Here is a 20,346-nt window from a genome sequence, read left to right as displayed (position 1 = left end):
TCGGCCAGGCTGCCTCCCACCTGTAGTCTGGTGGTGGGTCTCCAGAGGTTCCGATCATGTCGCCAGGCCCTTATAACCTCCGTCTGTTGGCCCAGATTCTCAGGTCCACCTCGGTAGCAGCCGTGCTGCGCAAGAAGGATGTTCATTTGGATGGATAAACGTATGCAATTAGAAATGGTCTTAACATGGTTTTCCAGAATTGCAGAGGAGATATTTTCATTTGGTGATAAAGGCTGTGTATAATTTCAGCTTTCCAAACAACTCATTATTACTGATCTCTTTGGGATTACTTCTGTTGACTGTGATTTCCTTACTAAGTCAAGATCAGTGTTAGAGTTTTAGGAAAATATTTATAGGATTTTAAAAAGTGCAAAGTTTATTTTCAAGAAAGCTGAACAAGTCTGGAAGTGGAAGGGGAATACCATTCACTCCAATGGAGTTTGGAGAAGTGGGTTCCCCCCACCCCCCAATCACTAGAATTTCAGAATTCTCCTCCCTGGAGACTTCAGAACTGGTCAGTAGGGTAAATGGAGAGACACCAAGAATTTCTGTTCTGAAAGAAATCTCCAAGCTCAACACGTGAAAGCACATGAAGCCAACTTTCCCAGGAACCAGAGGAGAAACCATCCCTGTGGAGACACTCAACTCTGGATGCTCCAGGAGGGCACCACGTCCTCCTGTCTCCCTCACTTTATGTTTGGGAGCTTATGTGTCTTCAAAAGTAACATAAAAATATTGGGAAAATGTATCCAAATATGAATAATTACCTCAAGTAGAATTATGGGTAGCATTTAAAGTTTTCTGTGGATTGGCTTTTTAAGAAAGCTTTTTACAGTGGACATATACTTTTTGAAATACCTGTTACCTGTTTTTTTTATTGCAAAAGTAAAATGGAAAATATCAAACATACTTTTCTATAAGTAATGGGTTGGCAAACTACTGCCTACTAGCTAAATTTGGCCCACCACCTGTTTTTGCATGGCCCACAGGAATTATTTTTACATTTTTAAAGGGTGAAAACACTTAAAAGAATCCTGTATCACAACACATGGAAAGTCTATGAAATGCATGTTTCTGTGTCCACAAAGTCTGGCACGTGGCACAGTCACTCGTGGGGAGGCTGCCTGCATCGCGGTGTCGCAGCCAAGCCCTTGGGGGTAAGGCAGCATGTAGCCCACAAAGCCCAGAATGTCTACACAAGTCTGCTAAGCCTGGGTATAAAGTCCTGTGTGTACCCACCCATTCGGCCAGCGATGACCCCATTTTGTTTTATCAAGGTGCCCCTGACTGACCAAAGACACTAAAGTCAATCACAGACATCCTATAATTTTATCATCTTCATGTCGTTTAGATAAAGAAAACAGTTGAGAATTCATCAAGAAGATCGATAATCACACCTGCAGCAAACAGTGATAGAATTGAAGGAGGAAATTGGAAACTCCAGGGTACGGTGCAAAAAACATCAATCCCTCCACTTTCAGTAAGGGATAAAATCCACTGAGTGGTAAATCAATTTACCATACACGTTAACAGAGAGAAGGGAAAAACATGATCATTTCAACCAATGGAGAAAAGCCACTTGGTAAAAAAAAAAAAAAAAAACTCAAGATAGAATTCTGCCTGATCTTACAAAGGGACATAAAAAAAGCCCACAACTAACATCCTCCTTATTGACAAAAGACCAAGAGCTTTTCCTCTAAGATCCAGAGTGAGACAAGGACCCTCTCTCACCACTCCTTCTCCACATAGCACTGAAAGTCTTTGCCACGGCACTTAGACAAGAAATAAAAGGCATCCTAATTGGAGGAAGACGCAAAATTATGTTTATAGATAACATGATCTTATTTGTAGAAAACCCTAAAGATTCTTCCAAGACAAAAAAAAAAAAAAATGAAGAAAACCAAAAAACCACCAAAACGTGTAATAAACAAGCTCAGGAAAGTTGAAGGATAAAAAATCAGTATCAAAACCACAGATGCATCTATTTATACACACTAACAATGAGAAATCACAAAAGGCAATTAAGAATATTTCATTTATAAAAGCAACAAAGAATAAAATACTTAAGAATAAACGCAATGGCAGAGGCTAAGTATTGTACACCGAAAACTACAAAACGTGGCTTAAAGAAATTAGAGGAGACACAGATACATAGACCCCCCTGTGCTTGTGGGTGTAAGACTTCATATTAAGACGGTAGCACCACCAGATTGATCTATAGATTAAATGCAATCTCATCAAAATCCCATGGCATTTTTTTGCAGAAACAAAAAAAGATGGTAAAATTTACATGGAATCTCAAGGGATCCCAAGTAGCCAAAACAATCCTGAAAAAGAACAAAGTTGGAGGACACACACATCCTGATTTCAAAACGCACTATGAAAGGGCACCTGGGTGGCTCAGTTGGTTGAGTGTCCAACTCTTGATTTCAGCTCAGGTTATGATTCCAGGATCTTGGGTTGTGGGATTGGGCCTCATGTCAGGCTCTGGGCTGAGCACGGAGCCTGCTTGGGATTCTTCCCTCCCTCTTGGGAGGGAGAGAGTGGGAGAGAGAGGGGCTCCCTCTGCCCCTCCCCTACTTGTATGCACTCTCTCTCTGTAAAATGCTACAGTAATGAAAATAGTTTGGTCCTGGCATAAGAACACATTTAGACCAATAGAGACCAATGAGTAGAACAGAGAGCCTGGGAAGAAACCCTCACACCATGATTTTAGACAAGGGTGCCAACACCATACAGGGACAGAAAGGGCAGTGTTTTCAACAAATGGTGCTCGGAAAACCGGATGTCCACACATGAAAGAATGAAGTCAGGCTCTTACCTTCCACCATACCTTTCACCAAATGCCTAAACACAAAAGCTAAATAAAACTAAAAGCCCTGGGCAAAAGCAGGGAGAGAGTTTCATGACCTTGGATTTGTCAGTGATCTCTACAGAGATGAAAAGGTCAGCCAACAACAGGAGAAAGAGAGAAATGGGCTCCATTAAATTGCCAAGTGTAAGCATCAAAGACGTAACCATGAGAAGACAACCCGCACAGTGGGGCAGGATCTTCAAGTCACAGACCTGTAAGGAGTATCCAGAATATAGGTAGAACTCCTGCAACTAGACAACAAAAATACAACTTCACTAAAACGTGGGCAGAGGACTTGAATAGACCTCTCTCCAAACACGACACACACATGCCAGCGGACACATGGAAAGATGCTCAACATCACTCTTCATCAGGGACATGCGAATCCAAACCACCAAGACACCTCATGCCCGTTAGGGTGGTTACTGTACAGGAACGAACAACAACCTCAGAAGGTGACAAGTGTGGGAAGAATATGGAGAAGCCAGACCGCTTTGGCATTGTTGGCAGGGTATGAAATGGTACAGTGTCTGGGGAACACAGTACAGCACTTCCTCAAAACAGGATTAACACAATTAGCAACTGATCCAGCAGTTCTGTTTCTGGGTATTTATCCAAAGGAATCAAAATAGAATCTTAAACTTTTTTTTAATATTACATATTTTTGAGAGAGACAGAGGATGAGCGGGGGAGGGGCAGAGAAAGAGGAAGACACAAAATCTGAAGCAGGAACCAGGCTCTGAGCTGTCGGCACAGAGCCCGACGGGGGGCTTGAACCCACAAACCATGAGATTATGACCTGAGCAGAAGTCGGACGCTCAACTGAGCCACCCAGGGCGCCCTTTTTTTTTTTAATTTACATCCAAATTAGATAGCATATAGTGCAACAATGATTTCAGGAGTAGATTCCTTAGTGCCCCTTACCCATTTAGTCCAGCCCCGCTCCCACAATCCCTCCAGTAACCCTCAGTTTGTTTTCCATATTTAGGAGTCTCTTCTGTTTTGTCCCCCTCCCTGTTTTTATATTATTTTTGTTTCCCTTCCCGTATGTTCATCTGTTTTGTCTCTTAAAGTCCTCATATGAGTGAAGTCATATGATTTTTGTCTTTCTCTAATTTCACTTAGCATACTACCCTCCAGTTCCATCCACGTAGTTGCAAATGGCAAGATTTCATTCTTTTTAATTGCCAAGTAATACTCCATTGTATATACATATACCACACATCTCTTTATCCATTCATCCATCAATGGATGCTTGGACTCTTTCCATACTTTGGCTGTTGTTGATAGTGCTGCTATAAACATTGGGGTGAATGTGTCCCTTCGAAACAGCACATCTGTATCCCTTGGATAAATACCTAGTAGTGCAATTGCTGGGTCGTCGGGTAGTTCTATTTTTAGTTTTTTGAGGAACCTCCATCCTGTTTTCCATAGTGGCCGCACCAGCTTGCATTCCCACCAACAATGCAAAAGAGATCCTCTCTCTCCGCATCCTCGCCCATATCTGTTGTGCCTGAGTTGTTAATGTTAGCCATTCTGACAGGTGTCAGGTGGTATCTCCTTGTGGTTTTGATTTGTATTTCCCTGATGATGAGTCATGTTGAGCATTTTTTCATGTGTCGGCCATCTGGATGTCTTCTTTGGAGAAGTGTCTATTCATGTATTTTGCCCATTTCTTCCTTGGATTATTTGTTCTCTGGATGCTGAGTTTGATAAGTTCTTTGTAGATTTTGGATACTAACCCTTTATCTGATATGTCATTTGCAAATATCTTTTCCCATTCTGTCGGTTGCCTTTTAGTTTTGCTGATTGTTTCCTTCACTGTGCAGAAGCTTTTTATTTTGATGAGGTCCCAGTAGTTCATTTTTGCTTTTGTTTCCCTTGCCTCTGGAGACGTGTTGAGTAAGGAGTTGCTGTGGCCAAGATCAAAGAGGTTTTTGCCTGCTTTCTCCTCGAGGATTTTGATGGCTCCCTGTCTGACATTGAGGTCTTTCATCCATTTTGAGTTTATTTTTGTGTATGGTGTATGGAAGTGGTCCAGATTCATTCTTCTGCATGTCGCTGTCCAGTGTTCCCAGCACCACTTGCTGAAGAGACTGTCTGTATTCCATGGGATATTCTTTCCTGCTTTGTCAAAGATTAGTTGGCCATACGTTTTTGGGTCCATTTCTGGGTTCTCTATTCTGTTCCATTGATCTGAGTGTCTGTTGTTGTGCCAGTCCCATACCGTCTTGATGATGACGGCTTTGTAGTATAGCTTGAAGTCTGGGATTGTGATGCCTCCTGCTTTGGTTTTCTTTTTCAAGATTGCTTTGGCTATTTGGGGACTTTTCTGGTTCCATACAAATTTCAGGATTATTTGTTCTAGCTCTGTGAAAAATGCTGGTGTTACTTTGATGGGATTGCACTGAATATGTAGATTGCTTTGGGTAGTATCGACCCTTTAACAGTATTTGTTCTTCCTATCCAGGAGCATGGAATCTTTTTCCATTTTTTTGTGCCTTCAATTTCTTTCATAAGCTTTCTATAGTTTTCAGCGTATGGATTTTTCACCTCTTTGGTTGGATTTATTCCTAGGTATTTTATGGTTTTTTGTGCAACTGTAAATGGGATTCCTTGATTTCTCTGTCACTCCATTGTTGGCATATAGGAATAAAACTGATTTCTGTGCATTGATTTTATATCCTGCGACTTTGCTGAATTCATGAATCAATTCTAGCAGTTTTTTGGTGGAATCTTTTGGGTTTTCCATATACAGTATCATGTCATCTGCAAAGAGTGAAAGTCTGACCTCCTCATGGCCAATTTGGATGCCCAGGTGCCCCATTCTTGAGGACATATTTACACACCCATGTTCACAGCAGTCAAAAAGTGTAAGCCACCAAATGTCTGTCCACAGATGAACAAAATGACAGGATATTATTTAGCTTTAAAGAGTCAGGAAACTCTCACACCTACTACAACACAGATGGACCTTGAGGACATTATTTTAAGTGAAAAAGGCAGTCACAAAGGGACAGATGCTGTGTGAATCCAGGTATTGTATGTATCCAGGGTAGGTCATCCACGGAGTAGATGGCGGTGCCAGGGGCTTGGGACCAGAAGTCAGCGTTTAATGGGGACAGAGTTTCAGTCTGGGAAGGTGGAAAGTTCTGGAAGGGGACAGTGGTGGTGGCTGTTCAATCTGAATGTCCTTAATGCCCATGGACACTTACCAGTGGTTAAGATTATGAATTTTGTGTGTATTTTACCGTAATTAAAGTTTTAAAAATGACACTGGAGTTTTTTGCATAAAGAGTAGAAAGGTGGTTGTATTTACCTGTGCAAATTCCTCAAAATGACTACCAAATAAAAGTGATTTTTCTTTTATTCCAAAAAAACAAAACACAACATGACGTGGCAGGTCGTATCCTAAACAGAAGAGCAGTGTTGGTCGGAGGAGTCCAGGTGCCTGGAGAGCTGCCTCCTGGCTCCTCTCTGGCTGAGGGCCACAAGCCCAGTTCTTGGCTGCAGCACTTGCTGCAGGCCTGACCCTGGGTGAGAGGACAGGACAGCGAGGGACACACGGCGGGGTCACCCACCTCTTCCAACGTGGGTGGTCTGTGGGACAACACCTGCTGCCACGCCACCCTCGGGGCTCCAGAGACATCCACTCAGGTCAGTCACGGGGACACTGGTGTCTACGTGCCAGGAACCTGTGCAGGACAACAGACGGGCAAGGCTGCATTGAGAACCGGGTGGAAACGGGGACTGTCAGCCCGGAGGGTGCTGGCAGGCGGGCGCCCAGGGCGGGTAGGTCCTGATGGCCTTCCTCGTGTCTGTGCACACGCTCTGGTGGGTCACTGCGCAGTGTCTCATGGCACGCAAGGTGGGGAGGAGGGAGGAGGAGGGGTGGAGCACGATTTGCACACACAGTTCATGAAGGAAGTGATGTGATGTTTCATAAACCATGAGCGCTTTTGGGTTTTTTTTGTTTTTTTACAAATTTTTAAAATTTATTCATTTTTTGAGAGAGTGCATGAGTGAGGAGGGGCAGAAAGAGGAAGACACAGAATCCGAAGGGCTCCAGGCTCCGAGCTGTCAGCACAGAACCGACGTGGGGCTTGAACTCACGAACTGTAAGATGATGACCTGAGCCGAAGTCAGATGTTCAACCGACTGAGCCACCCAGGCGCCCCGACCTTCTGCCTCTTCAAACTGGTTTTCAGAGGGCAGCACCCATCACTGGCAGTGACTGTGGAGAAAGCATTCTGGCCGTTGCTGAAGCGTAGGCTCCTCGGGAGAGGAGCTCCAAGCAAACATGCAGAACCGGGCAGCCTTATCCTCTGACAGGGAGCAGGTTTTCCGACAGGGAAGCTTCTCAGTAACCACGACTCACATGGAGTTCTACCCAGTGTTTAAAGGAGAATTAACATGAGTCCTCCACACACCCTTCCACCAAAGGGTAGCTGGACCACTTCCAGGGTAAGGTCATTCTCGGAAGCCGTCTTCACCCTGGTGCCCAAACCAGGCAGCACGACAACGTGCAGACCGAGGCCTCTTACAAAGAACCCTGCACCTGACGCCGGAAGACCCAAACCCACAACCATGTACGCAGGGCCTCAGCTCACAGTGCAAGGGTGGTGCAACCTGCAGAGATCAAGGGATGTGGGCGCCTGGCGGGCTCAGCTGGTGGTTGAGCTGGAGCCCCACGCTGAGGGTAGGGACTAAAGATAAAATCTTAAATTAGCCAATGTGATACCCAAATAGGATGAAGGATGAAACCACATGATCTCAACAGATGCAGAAAAAACACTTGACAGAGTCCAGTACTCATAATTTAAAAACTCCCCAAAAAGTAGAACTGGAAGCCTCACCCTCAACCTGATAGAGGCGTCTGCAGAAAGCACACAGCTGACCTCGCAGCCACCCTCACGAGAGAGACGACAGATATCTACACCCTGCTGTTAACCTGGCAGTTCCAGTCCGTATTCCCCGCTGCCGAGGATGGGGACTCGTGTCACTGCTCGTAAGGAATCTACACAACTGCTCTGGGCCGAGTCAGGGGTTCAGCAAGGTCAGAGGACACAAGCGAACACATGTTTTACACAGGTGTCTGCACAGCAGGACAATGGCAGCATTCACGCACGGCACACGTCAGACGCAGTTAGATCCTCGAATACGGTCTCACAGCAGACCTACTTCTCAGGCCCAAGGCCTCAACAGTCAACAGTGCCACCTGCTGAACTGTGACAGGCACTACCTCGGTCCTCTGTGTCCACACCGGGTGAGAAACATCTTTCTGTGCCTTGAGACGGGCAAAGTGGGGCTGCGTCTGGATGGGCTTCCTGGGCTGGCAGTGCCCACAGGGCTCACCTCATGCACACCCCGTCTCGGGACCAAAGGCACATGAGACTGACTGCAGGGTCTCCAGCTGTCCATGCCCTCATGTCTCACCGTCCCATGCTCTGGAAGGCTCTCCACAGACCGGAATTCCCAAGTACCTACATTCCAGGATGTGGATTTACAACCACTCTGTGTCTCGCCCCATCCTGGAGGATGGATCTGTGCCTCCACGTGGCTGTTGCTGCCTTAGTCCGCGGCCTCAACTCCGTGTCTTCCTGGACACGGCTGAGATTGCCACTAGCTCGGGCCGGGCTCGTGCACGCACCTGGGCCTCGCGCATCCCAGGTCTGGGTCTGACTGCGTCCCCTGTGCAGAGACAGGCTGTGCTCCTGTCCCTGCGACACCATCACCATTGTTTGGGGAAAAGAGCCCAAACTTCAATATCCTCTTTAGAAGAAATTAATACAAAAGGCAACAGGCAAAAGGTACACGTTAGGTAACTGACCAAAAGCAGAAGCGAATGGCCGACAAAGAAAAGGAAATGTCGCCACGCCTCGTCCTTCCCTTAGGAAAAGCGCCGAGGGAACAGGACGTGGGGGTGGCCGTCCTTAGGGACTCAACACCGTTGTCTCCAGTTGTGACAACTCTGTTCACAGGACAGTCTGAAAACATCCTTCGACACGTTTGTCTTGAGGAGGTACCAGCTGCACAGCCCGTGGGCCCTGACAACAAAGACCGGTCTGGATGGTGCTGAGCAACCAATGAAAACCATGCTTTCAAAATGCTGTTGAGAAAACGGTTGCTCATAAAGTGAAAACGGTAAACGGAGGCTTACGCTCCATGAGAAGCTCTTACACAAGACACAGACATCCTGAGCTCCACGGCCATTCTGCGGGAAGCGACTGTGCACCGCGTACAAGCTGTGCCCCCAGCATCAGGGCAATACAGGATAAGACACCGAAGGTGCAGAATCTTTACTTACAAGTACGCAAAACTGCAAACCATTCCAATACACTTGGCAGGAACAAACACTAAGTAGAAATGATTCCGCGGGGGGGTGGGCGGGTGGTCCCTGACACTACTGAAAGATCGGAATCCACGATGTGTTTCTCTCCAACAGCGGGTGGGGGTGGCAACATCCTTTCTAGCAAGAGACAGCAGGCCCCTCCAGGGGCAGGATTATGGGGGATTTTTATATTCTTTTTTAACACCTTTATTTTCAAAATTATCTAAAATAGACGTGCATTATTTTAAAAATAAAGCAATCTTTTTTAAAAGTTTAAATAAATGATATCAAAATCACTCACACTTTTCCAGAAAGATGCAAAACAGAAGCTCCATCGGTAGACAGACAAGATTTATTACTCTGTCTGTAAAAGGAGCTCCAGTACAGGGCAGTCGAGGCCGAGGGCTGTCCCTCCTCCTCCTTGCCGTGGCGCATGCTCCGTGGCCGGCTGCTGCCCCGTGGTTCACCAGGAGCACCCCACCACCGCCTCTGCCGGCCACGAAGCTGTGCAGAGTTCACAGCCCGACCACCGAACACAGAGACACCACACGTCTCCCGAGGTTCAATGCGCAGAGGGTTCACTTGGACACAGCCAGTGCAGTTAACACACACAAAGAAAAATAAATACTCTGCACCCGGTATCTACAAGGCTCACTTACTCTGTCCCCTGCCTCTCATGACTACGAAATCAGGAAACTATCATTAGACAGTTAGGAAGAACAGCATTAGCTGTTAGTGTCAGCTCAGCACACAGTGTGGTGCTAAAAATCCAGAATCTGACTGAACCGTACTTATAAATCTGCAAAGTTGCCAATTTTAGTAGACTTGGATGAAAAGGACTTTCTAGAGGAGAGAGTAGAAATGCGTTTGCTTGGGTGCCCTGACCCCCTTTGGAACTGAAACCAGCCCCACAGCCCTGGCCACACGGGGGAGCGTTCTCCACGTCGTCCTCGTCCTCATGTCCCTATCCTCACCGCTGGCTGCTGCCTGGTGTGGGTGCCACCCGGTGTTGATGCCCCTCCCGCAGCGACGGCACCTTCAGAACCGGAACAGGTCGATGAAGTGCTGTGGAGACACAGGCATGAAGCAGCTGTCGGGGTCGGCGGCCGTGCAGGGGTGCCCCGAGTCCTGCGGGGGGAGGGAGAGGTGTCAGCACCCAGCAGCTGCCCCGTCACAACACGTGGGAAGTACACGGGCCACGGCAGTTTGTCAGAAGAGATAGGGGCCGGGGGTTTCTGCCTCCCTGGCCTGGCGCCACACGCTGTGTTCCCCCACAGCCGCTCTGCTCCCACCCTGCCCCGTGGGGTCAGGCCCACGCCCGTCAGCTCGCAGGCAGCGTGCAGCCGGGGACCAGGGTCACACCTAACAGGACAGAAGACTAAGGACACAGGCTTTCTGTGGACTGAGAGCCCAGGCCGATGGGAGCCCTCGTCCACGCCAGGGCAGCACCTGCGCGGGAGGTCTAAGGACTAGTCTATGATTTCCTCTCCGGCTGAGCCTGCCGCTCGAGCGCTGGCCTGCAGGGTCTTCCCTGGACCCTGGTGGGGCTGGAGCGGGCAGGAGCCCACCGCTGGCCGCAGGCCCCACGCATGCTGGGAGCCCAGGCCAGCCGGTCGGTGGGGAGCATGCATGGGACGCGACACAGGCCTGGTCTAGCACGGAGGTACCTTGAACAACAAAGCAAGGCGGCAGTCCTTCGAGATCGTGGAGAAAGAACCGGGAGGAGTGCGGGCAGGGGCGGGAGAGAAAGGAAAACCAGCATTAGAGCGAGCGAGAGAGTGGGCTGCACTGAACACTGGCTCTGATAACAGGTGTTTGAGTGTTAACGGGAACCATCGGGTGATTAGACCAGGCCACACACGTATCGTTAAAGTGAGCGTGGGTGGCAGCACCGAGGACCCCCTGACTTGAAGATGGTCCTGTGGCAGCGACAAAGATGCCCGTTTCCACATCCACCTCCACTGACCACTCGGTGCCCAAGCTCTTCGGGACTGTTCACTAGAACACGCAAAGCAGAGCTGGTGTTTCCACGTACGTTTTGTACTGAAAGGTTTACCACAGGTTTAGGAAAGCCCTTTGTTCCTTCCCTCACAGCTGAGCGCCTGCTGCTGAATCAAGTCAACTAGATCCCACAGGTGCCAGGAGCCTCGTGGCCACCCGCCCACCACCCACTGGGGTCAAGAGGAAGGAGACCACCACCCGCCCGCCACGTGTGGGCCTGGCTGCAGGGACCTGGGGCTGGATACCAGCGTATGGTCACTGCATCGTGGAGGCAGAGTGCACGAGGCGGCCCGGGAACCTCCTGCACACAGGCACAGCCGGCTGTAATCACTCCCACTCCCACCCAGAGCCCCAGACCTGCAGTGTCATCAACACTGGTCTCTACTCAATCTGATCTCTGGTGGCAGACACCCCAAGACAGGGGACATGGTCCCAGGCAGTACCTGGACTCTGTCTGGCTCCCAACAGCCCTCCCCCAACCTGACACCACTCTCCCTGGAGCTGCAGCGGGGGGGGGGGGGGGGGGGGGTGTCCAGACACTCAGCTGCAGAACAGGCAGGAGGAAGGAGCAGGGCCCCCAGTGTAGGCACTGAGCAAGGGGCCCTGAGACCAGATCGCATGCAGGGACCCGCTCCAACGGCATCAGGGGACACACCGTGGTGGGTTGGCATCAGTGCTGGGACTGCAGACAGAGGTCAGTCTGGTCCTGTCAGGTGAGCCCCCAACACCTCTCTGTCCACAAGGACCTGCCGTGTGTGACACGCGGCCCCCATCACACTATTGTCTGTGCCCTTTGACTGGTGACCCAGGCCCCTCTGCCCCCACCTGGAGCCCCACTCATCCTCTGACAGACATGAGACCGAGGGAGGGACGGGCCTGCTCACAGATGCTCTGCTCTTGAACTGTGTTCTAGAGAACATGTTCTACAGGACAGCCACTGCAAGACACATGACACGTTCTGTCTTTTCCGTTCTGAGAAGGAAGTCCTGCTAAAGTGTAAGCCAGCGAGTCAGAAACACGATTGCATGTAACTGGAGCAAGGAGGCATCAGGAAAGATCCGTGACACTGCCCACCTTTCACAGAGTAAATAAACCTCCATTAAAATAATACAGAAAACAACATCATTACATTCACTGCCACGGATAACCTGAAAACCCAGAGGTGACACTACTGTAAATATAACGTGAAATGAGAAAAATCTCAAGCAGTCCTCTCTTTTCTGACAACCTAGGGCTTGCCATATGGTCCACCTAACAAATCACAGGCAGAAGTGAACAGATAGGGCTGGATCGGCCAGGTAGAAGCGGATGGCAGGAGAGCGCGAGAGGGCCATGCCGCACACGGGACGCGCACCGGGTCACCCTCAGCAGCGTCTGCTCCGCCCTCCCGTGGAAATCTTACAACATAAACACACAGTCCCAGATGCAGAGTATCAGCAGGTGAGGAAGACGAGGGGCTGCCCAGGGCAGGTGTGCACGTGCTCACCTCCGCCTGGAGGGCCCAGGAGAGCCCCGGGTCTGCGTGGCGGGAGGTGACAGGGTGCTGGGCGCCCAGCACACTGGGTACTCGGGTTCAAGTGTGAGTCAGGAAACTCTGGTCCAGTTTCCGTCAGGTAAGTCAGGAAACCCCCTGTGTGTCTGGAAGGCTGTGCCCTCCCTCCTGTGGGGGCTGGGCCTGGAGGGGGAGCCTGTGGAGGCACCTCCAAGGGGTCCCGGGACAGCTCCGAACGGGCTCCACACAGGTGTACAAAGGACAGTTCACCCCTGCCCTCCAGTCGTGGGCTGGTAGGGCATCCAGAACCGCAGGCAGGAGATGCGGCAGGAACCCGGCACCGGCCCAGGGCCAGGTGCCATGGGCCCCACCAACCCGGGGACACATCCTGCCAGCGAGTGCCCAGCAAAGGCAGAAACGCGTTCTGAGTCAGACTCCAAGTTGTACGTTTTACTTCCGTGACTTGGTCCCCCTGCCGGGACACTGAGGAAACTCCCATCTTCTTGCTGTTGGGCCTACAGTGGACAGCCGTGTCCAGGATGCAGCCGCCCAGCCACCTCACCTTCCAGAAGAGGATGCTGCAGTGCCGGCAGAAGTGCAGGGTGTCCCCGTACTGCTCCCGGGTTGGGTAGTGCTTCTCCAGCACAAAGTACATGAGCTTCCACTCCACGTGGCCCTTCTCCGAAACGATCAGGTGTCTACAAAACTGGACACACACAACTCTGTTCAGCACGTGGCTTTCACAGACGGTATCAGGTGCGGCTTGATTTCACAAGGCAGCAGAGTGTGGGACACACTTACCTGCAATCCAACTCACCTGGATCAAATCAGATGGGACCAGGACAGGGCAGCATCCCCGCCCAGGAGACCTGTGCCCTCCTGGGGCTCTGCCACCGTCACAGAGACAGCGCCCAAGGCAAGTCCCACCTGCCGCCTCCATCCTGGAGAACCTTCTCTCTCCTTCCCTGGCTTGTCCCCCTGTTCCCTCCAAAGAATTCAACACCCCTCATCTATGCTGACCTTAGAACCCCAGTCTTTCCTCGCAGCTGAAATTCATCCCGACTTCTCTGATTCTCCGACAGCAAATCCACCTTGACCATTTTCTCTGGGGTCACAGAGGCCTCCAACTAAACCCAATGGCCCTTTGCTTAGCTGACGGCCCAGGACCTCCAGCGCCAGGCCTGGTGGGTCCCTTACACCCCGGACTCCGTCTGGTCCCCAGGGCAGGTGGCCCGCTCACTTCCCTGTGCCACTCCAGCCCCAGCTCCTCCTCCAGGAGCTGTGCCGCCCTCCTGGCCTCGGACGCATCCTCACACTCTCCTGAACGTTCTTCCAGAGGACCAACAATCTCACAGAAACTGCACTCTGCTCCCAGTGCTCTCGTGGCTCCTCTCAGCCCGCTGGGGAAACCCCGGGACATGGCATGGCTGCAGCACCCTCACGCACACCACAACCTGCCCTTCCTCAAGGACACCCGCCACCCTGTCCTCCGAGAGCGACGGTCTCCCCCGGAGCACACATCCAAGGCTCTGTCTACTGCCCTCATCTGTCCCCACAGCAGCCACACCCGCCTCTGACAGGTGGCCTGGTTCCTGACCGTCCCACCTGCCCCTCACGTGCGTGAGACTCCAGCTCCGGTCCCGGAGGCACGACAGCAAACCGGAACGGCCAGCAGGTCGCCGGTTCTCAGAACTGGGTCTGAAGGCACGGGCTGCGGGGAGGGGAGCGCAGAGAGCCGTGTACAGCTGCTGGGCACAGGCTCGGGTTCAGGGGGCACAGCACCTACAGGGCATGCGGCGCGGCGGAGGCCGGCGGGCAAGGAACAGATGCCCTGGTGCCGACCGGGGACCCAAAAGCCCTGCCTCGCTCTGCCATCTGTGCTGGGTCACATCTGCCGTCACGGACCCTCCCCAACGTGGAAAATGAACTTCACAAGCTCCCGAGGAGAAATCACGGGGTCCTGCACAAGCTCTGAGGGGCCCCACACTCACCTGCTTCTCCGCAAAGTGGTACTGACACAGCCGCTTCCACAGCTGCCGGTCCTCACTGAGCGCAGACAGGGTCGGGGTCACCTGGCCCAGTGTCACGATGTCCCAGCCATCGGAGAATCTGTACAGGATGTTGTTGAGCATGTGCAGTGGGAGGTCGCTGAGCGTGAGGCCGTCGTTCACCTGCTGGAAGGGACACGGACGGCGGTTCACTGCGCACAGCACGAGAGGGCGCCAGGCCATAAGGAAGCCCAGCAGCCGAGCCTGAGCAGAAGCTCCGACCAACACGCAGCCCAAATGCCACCGTCCCTCCCTCCTGGCAGTGGAGTCCTGTGCTGCCCTAGGCCCCGGGGGTCACACCCTCCCCCTGCGCAAGATTCACGTCTTCCACGTGACATGGACGTGGCTGGGGGCCAGGGGGTCCTGAGCAGGGAGGGGGGCGGCGGGGAGCCACTGGCTGATCGCAGAGGCCCCGGTAGCACTGGGTATCCAGTTTCTAATGTAGAAGCTATGCCCTCCCCGCTCCCTCCCGAGGGTGCAGCTCCAGGGGATGGGGTGGAGCCTGTGCACATCCCATGGGGGGAGTGGAGGGGACCCGGATGGAGAGAGAGGCGACAGAGGGAGGGAGGCAGGCACCCTGTCAGCACCCCCACCTCCCGGCAAGAACCCCTCACTAGCACACGGGGAGCACAGTGAGGGTTAAACAAGGGCGCAGAGTCCTGTGGGCTCGGGGACACATGCACACCCGTGCACACTCCTGACGTGGCTGAGTGGCTGAGAGACTGTCCTCGTCCCTGGCGGTCAGCCCCAGGGACGGCCGGCTCCCTCTGGTTTCTGTTCTCTTGGGCAGCCCAGTTCCCTAGGCACAGTCAGTGCCTGTGGGGGGAGCACTCCTCGAGCTTGGTCCCCAAATCCCCCGGCAGGTGTGGAGAGGGGCCAGGCCACGCGCTCTCGGTCCACGTCGTCGCTGTGTCACTGCCCAGCAGCAGCCCCGATACAGGTGAATCATGGCACTTTGCAGGGACTGTGAGGAGGCTTCCCATGCCTCCGGGCGTGGTGACAGCTCAGGGCACATCTCTGAGGATGTTTCCCCTCGTCGGACCCCTAGCCACCAGCCTGGGAGACGTCACCGGGCAGTGCTGCACAGGCGTGTCCCGTGTTCCTGCCATCGCACTGACAAACGTGTCCCCGCCTCCACTGGACAGCACGGCGCCCGCAGACACGAGCTGTCAGTGCTGCTGGCACATGGCAGAGGGCGCACGCGCGGGCCCACACACACGCTCCGTGAGCACTACAGCAGGAACGTGACGGCTCCTTCTGCTCCTGTGCTCCTCCTTCCTCCTCCCCAGAGGAACCTGCACATCACACCGGAGCTCATGAACACCCGCTGCCCTCACAAGGCACAGGAAACACCCTGATTGGTGAGGCCGGACGGTCCAGTGTGACTGAACCAGATGGCACCACAGAAAACACCGGCGTGGTTCATCACGACTTCTGATGGCGCAAACGTGAGGCGGCACAAAACCCCGGCTGGACCGTCAGTTGGAAGCCGAAGCTGTGGCGCCTTCCACTCAGCGGCCCCCCGCCACTCCTGAGCCATTTCCTGTTGAGCTCAGCAAGCAGGTCCCCAGGCGGGCAGGAACGCGGCTCCTCCCCTCCTGCTCTGGCCCTCCTGGCACATCACAGGCACCCGCTCCCACTCCTGTGGAAGCACACCCACCTTCGCTGCAGACCCTCGAGCTGCCCTGGCTCCCACAGGACCCAGTGAGGACCCGCCTCCGCCCTCGACTTTCTCCCCTCACAACAGGGCCGCCTGTCGTTGCCCTGGGGGAGTTTCTGCCACCTTTCAGCAGCAGCAGCAGCAACAGCAAGGGGTCTGCTCCCCGCAGGCAGGACCCCACACTCAGGCACCATGACTCTCACACCCACGAGCTGGACTGACGTGCGGTCACGCACTGTCCCCTGCAGTCTCGCCCAGGCTCCCAGCACACAATGACCGCCTGATGCAGATGCCCACAACCTGGCCACACAGTTCTGGGAGGCCAGGAGCCTGCATTTAAGGGTCACCACGCGGACTTCTTTCCTGGAACTGGGAAGAGGAGGCCACCGCTGCCACCAGGGACACGGGACGCGGTGTCCAAGGCCGGCGGGGCTCAGCTCCAGGCGGTGCTCTTGGACCCACACCGTCCATGCCCCGGGCGCATGCTCGGCTGCCCTGCTCCACTGGTGTCTACACAAGCGTCCTCTGAATAATCGAAGGTGGAACTCAAGGCTTGCTGGCCTGCGGCCTCAGCCTGACGCCCTGAGGAGCTCCTGCCTCCGAGTTCCTGTAACCTTCCCACCCGTGAGCCTCCCCGCACTGCCTGCTGTGAGGGTACAAAGCCCAGGTCACGCGGGCAGAGAGGGAGTCCATGGCGCGATATCAGATATCAGGACCGGCGTGGACATGACCGTGTCACTTGACACACCAGTCTTTCCGTTTCCTCCCTGGTGCGAGTGACTGCGGGGACCATGCCCCAGGAAAGCCAGCTCCGAGCACAGAGCGGGGCCCAGGTCAGGAAACAGTCCCTGCCACTGCCCTCCCTTGGGGCCTCCTCCAAGCTGCCGTGAACGACAGGAGGACCCACCAGGAGGCGGGTGCCTTCTCGGTCCTGCTAGCGGCCAAGGCCTCTGCCTGCCTTCCCCTCGTGATGCGACGTGCGCCAGCCCAACCGTGTGCTTGTCTGCCCTCCCGTGGGGGCTGCTGTCACCGCACGTTTCTCTCTCCACGAGCTCCCTCCATGGGGGTCCTGCCCTCAGACCCCTGCTGGCCGCCCTCCCCCAGCTCACTAGTTCAGGCGGCACCTCCAGGCTGTCTGGCCACGCACGCGAGAGACAAGTGGGGCACAGGTGTGAGGTCTGGCCACTTGTGCAAGGCTTCCACACGGCGTGCGTGTCCCTCTCACAGGCGGACTTTCCAGTGACAGCTCTCAGCCGCGGGGGGGACACCACATCCGCTGCACAGATGATGCTTCTGTCAAGTCTGTTGAGTGCTTACCAACACTGAACGTAAGAGAATCTGTTGTAACTTCAAGCCATAGTTAGGGAACCTCTACTCTTTCCGTAAATCCCATATTCAGATGGCAAATAAGTGGCCCATAGTTAAGGTTTTCCAGATCACTTCTGAAAGCAGCTGCCTTCGTGTGGAGCCTCAGGCGCACTGACGGGAGGGGACCTCAGCCCCATCAGAAGGGCAATCTGGAGAATCCATCACCTGCTGGGCACCGCAGGCCATTCTGTCCACTCTTTCCCTTACAGAATCCTGGACGTGAATAGAATACCACCTGCAACACTGACTTAGTCAGCTGGGCGAACACTTTCAGTTCCTGGAATAAGCCCTTTCCGGACAAGTGACGGGATCTGCACCCTCTTCTGCCCAAGCACGTTCTTGCAGAGCTCCAAGCAGATGCATGTGACAACAGGGACAGCAGGCTCGTGGGGCAAACGCGGACCCTGGAGAAGCAGCACTGTGTGCACAGGAGTCGCTGGCAGTACAAGGCAGATGGACTCACGGGGTGTTATTCTAGCCCCGAACCCCTAACTTCCTTTAGAGGCAAGTTAACGCACTGCCTCACGATCCATCCTCTCAGTGATGGCCACCCCCACGGTCTTCTCCAAGGCAACGGAAGCCATCACGGGGCCATCTGGCCCATATCATCTTCAAGCAGTAATTACAAACACACAAAGAAAAAAACCCCTCCAAAAGCCGTACCGGCCGCTCGGGCCCCGTGGTCACCAGGAAGCATCCTGTGACACGGACTCCCCGGACGCGGCTGTCGGGCCCATGAGCCCCTACCTTAGTCATCTGAAGGTTCTGCAGCTGCTGCTGCCAGGCAAGAACGGTCTCCAGACGGCACACCCAGATGTTGCTGTTCCCCACCAGCACGGACTTCCCGACCCCGCGGACAAGGACGCACAGGGTGGAGCTCAGGTCCTGGAGAAGATCCTTGATGAGGCGGGGGTTCTGGTGGTCGTTGAGCACTGGGTAGGACAAAACACAAGACTGTGGGTCTGTACAAGTCAACCCCTCGTCCACCGACAGCATTCACAGACGCGCCACAGAGTGGAGCACTGCTCTGCCCCAACACGGGTGAACCCAGGGGGTGGTGTCCCACAATGGGGAGGGGGGGGGCATCGCGAAGGGACAGACCGCATGTAGAGCCCGTTCTGAGACAAGGCGGGGTGTGCACCAGGGAGGGGTCAGAGTCCACGGGGATGTTCCGGAGGCAGATGGAGGGGTGGTCACACAACCACGGGAATGTGCTTGGAAATGATTATGGTGGTGAATTTAGGTCATGGATAGTCAACCAAAACAAAACACGATGACCTAATTTCACCACAACCCCAAACTGGCATCACTTCTGAGATACCAGAAACATGATAAAATTTAGAAAGACATGAAAATATTGCCTAATAGTAGAATTATGGTTGAGTCTATGATTTCGCCTTTAAGATTGGCAGCCTCTATTTCCTTTATACTCATCATCAAGAGAATTGATATTTAAAAATGCCTTACACATAAAATCCTAAATTTACATGGGAGCATAAACTCATGGTGTGAAATTTAAACTCCATTTATTATTAGCCAGTAATTACTCAAGACAAGCGTTAAATTAAAAATAAAGCTCCAGGCTTGTTTGATGCCTAAACGTTTACAACCTTGGTCATGGAAACATAAAGCAAGCACGACATGTACCTGGCTACTTGTGACAAAGTGACCTCTCTCTCTAGAAATCGGGGATAGCCCCTGACAAGGTGAACACTCTCTCTCTAGGACTCGGGGATTCCCCCTGACAAGGTGAACACTCTCTCTAGAAATTGGGGATTCCCTGTGACAAGGTGAACTCTCTCTCTCTAGAAATCGGGGATCACCCCTGACAAGGTGAACTCTCTCTCTCTCTAGAAATCGGGGATCGCCCCTGACAAGGAGAACTCTCTCTCTCTAGAACTCGGGGATCCCCCCTGACAAGGTGAACTCTCTTTCTAGAAATTGGGGATTCCCCCTGACAAAGTGAACTCTCTCTCTCTAGAACTTGGGGATCCCCCCTGACAAGGTGAACTCTCTAGAAATTGGGGATTCCCTGTGACAAAGTGAACTCTCTCTCTAGAAATCGGGGATCGCCCCTGACAAGGTGAACTCTCTCTCTCTAGAACTTGGGGACTCCCCCTGACAAGGTGAACACTCTCTCTCTAGGACTCGGGGACTCCCCCTGACAAGGTGAACACTCTCTCTCTAGGACTCGGGGACTCCCCCTGACAAGGTGAACACTCTCTCTCTAGGACTCGGGGATTCCCCCTGACAAGGTGAACACTCTAGAACTCGGAGATTCCCCCTGACAAGGTGAACTCTCTCTCTAGAAATTGGGGATTCCCCATGACAAGGTGAACTCTCTCTCTAGAAATTGGGGATCGCCCCTGGCAAGGTGAACTCTCTCTCTAGAAATTGGGGATTCCCCTTGACAAGGTGAACTCTCTAAAACTCGGGGATCCCTCCTGACAAGGTGAACATTCTCTCTAGAAATTGGAGATCCTTCCTGACAAGGTCAACTCTCTAGAACTCGGGGACTCCCCCTGACAAGGTGAACTCTCTCTCTCTAGTAATTGGGGATTCCCTGTGATAAGGTGAACTCTCTCTCTAAAA

At 52.8% G+C, this 20,346-nt stretch overlaps 1 protein-coding gene across 12 annotated transcripts in view; it reads right to left on the bottom strand.

Moving 5' to 3' along the window:
• Positions 1–9,138: 9,138 nt before the first annotated feature.
• Positions 9,139–20,346, bottom strand: part of FBXO25 (F-box protein 25) — a 54,296-nt gene continuing 43,088 nt past the window's right edge. For 4 of the 12 annotated variants that reach the window (XM_058719801.1, XM_058719791.1, XM_058719790.1 and 1 more), the window contains 5 exons: positions 18,502–18,686; positions 14,670–14,852; positions 13,241–13,384; positions 10,853–10,879; positions 9,139–10,313 (listed from right to left, as the gene is read on the bottom strand). In XM_058719801.1, coding sequence (XP_058575784.1) covers positions 10,224–10,313; positions 10,853–10,879; positions 13,241–13,384; positions 14,670–14,852; positions 18,502–18,686 — 629 coding nt within the window. In that variant the 3' untranslated portion in view covers positions 9,139–10,223. The remainder of the gene's footprint in view (positions 10,314–10,852; positions 10,880–13,240; positions 13,385–14,669; positions 14,853–18,501; positions 18,687–20,346) is intronic. The other 8 variants (XM_058719794.1, XM_058719802.1, XM_058719792.1 and 5 more) reach the window with 7 other exon arrangements.

This window comes from Neofelis nebulosa, chromosome 3, assembly GCF_028018385.1.
Source record: "Neofelis nebulosa isolate mNeoNeb1 chromosome 3, mNeoNeb1.pri, whole genome shotgun sequence".
In the NCBI taxonomy this organism is placed as follows: Eukaryota; Metazoa; Chordata; class Mammalia; order Carnivora; family Felidae; genus Neofelis; species Neofelis nebulosa.
Note: the sequence above shows the minus strand (reverse complement) of the source record. Positions and strands in the feature narration are given on the sequence as shown.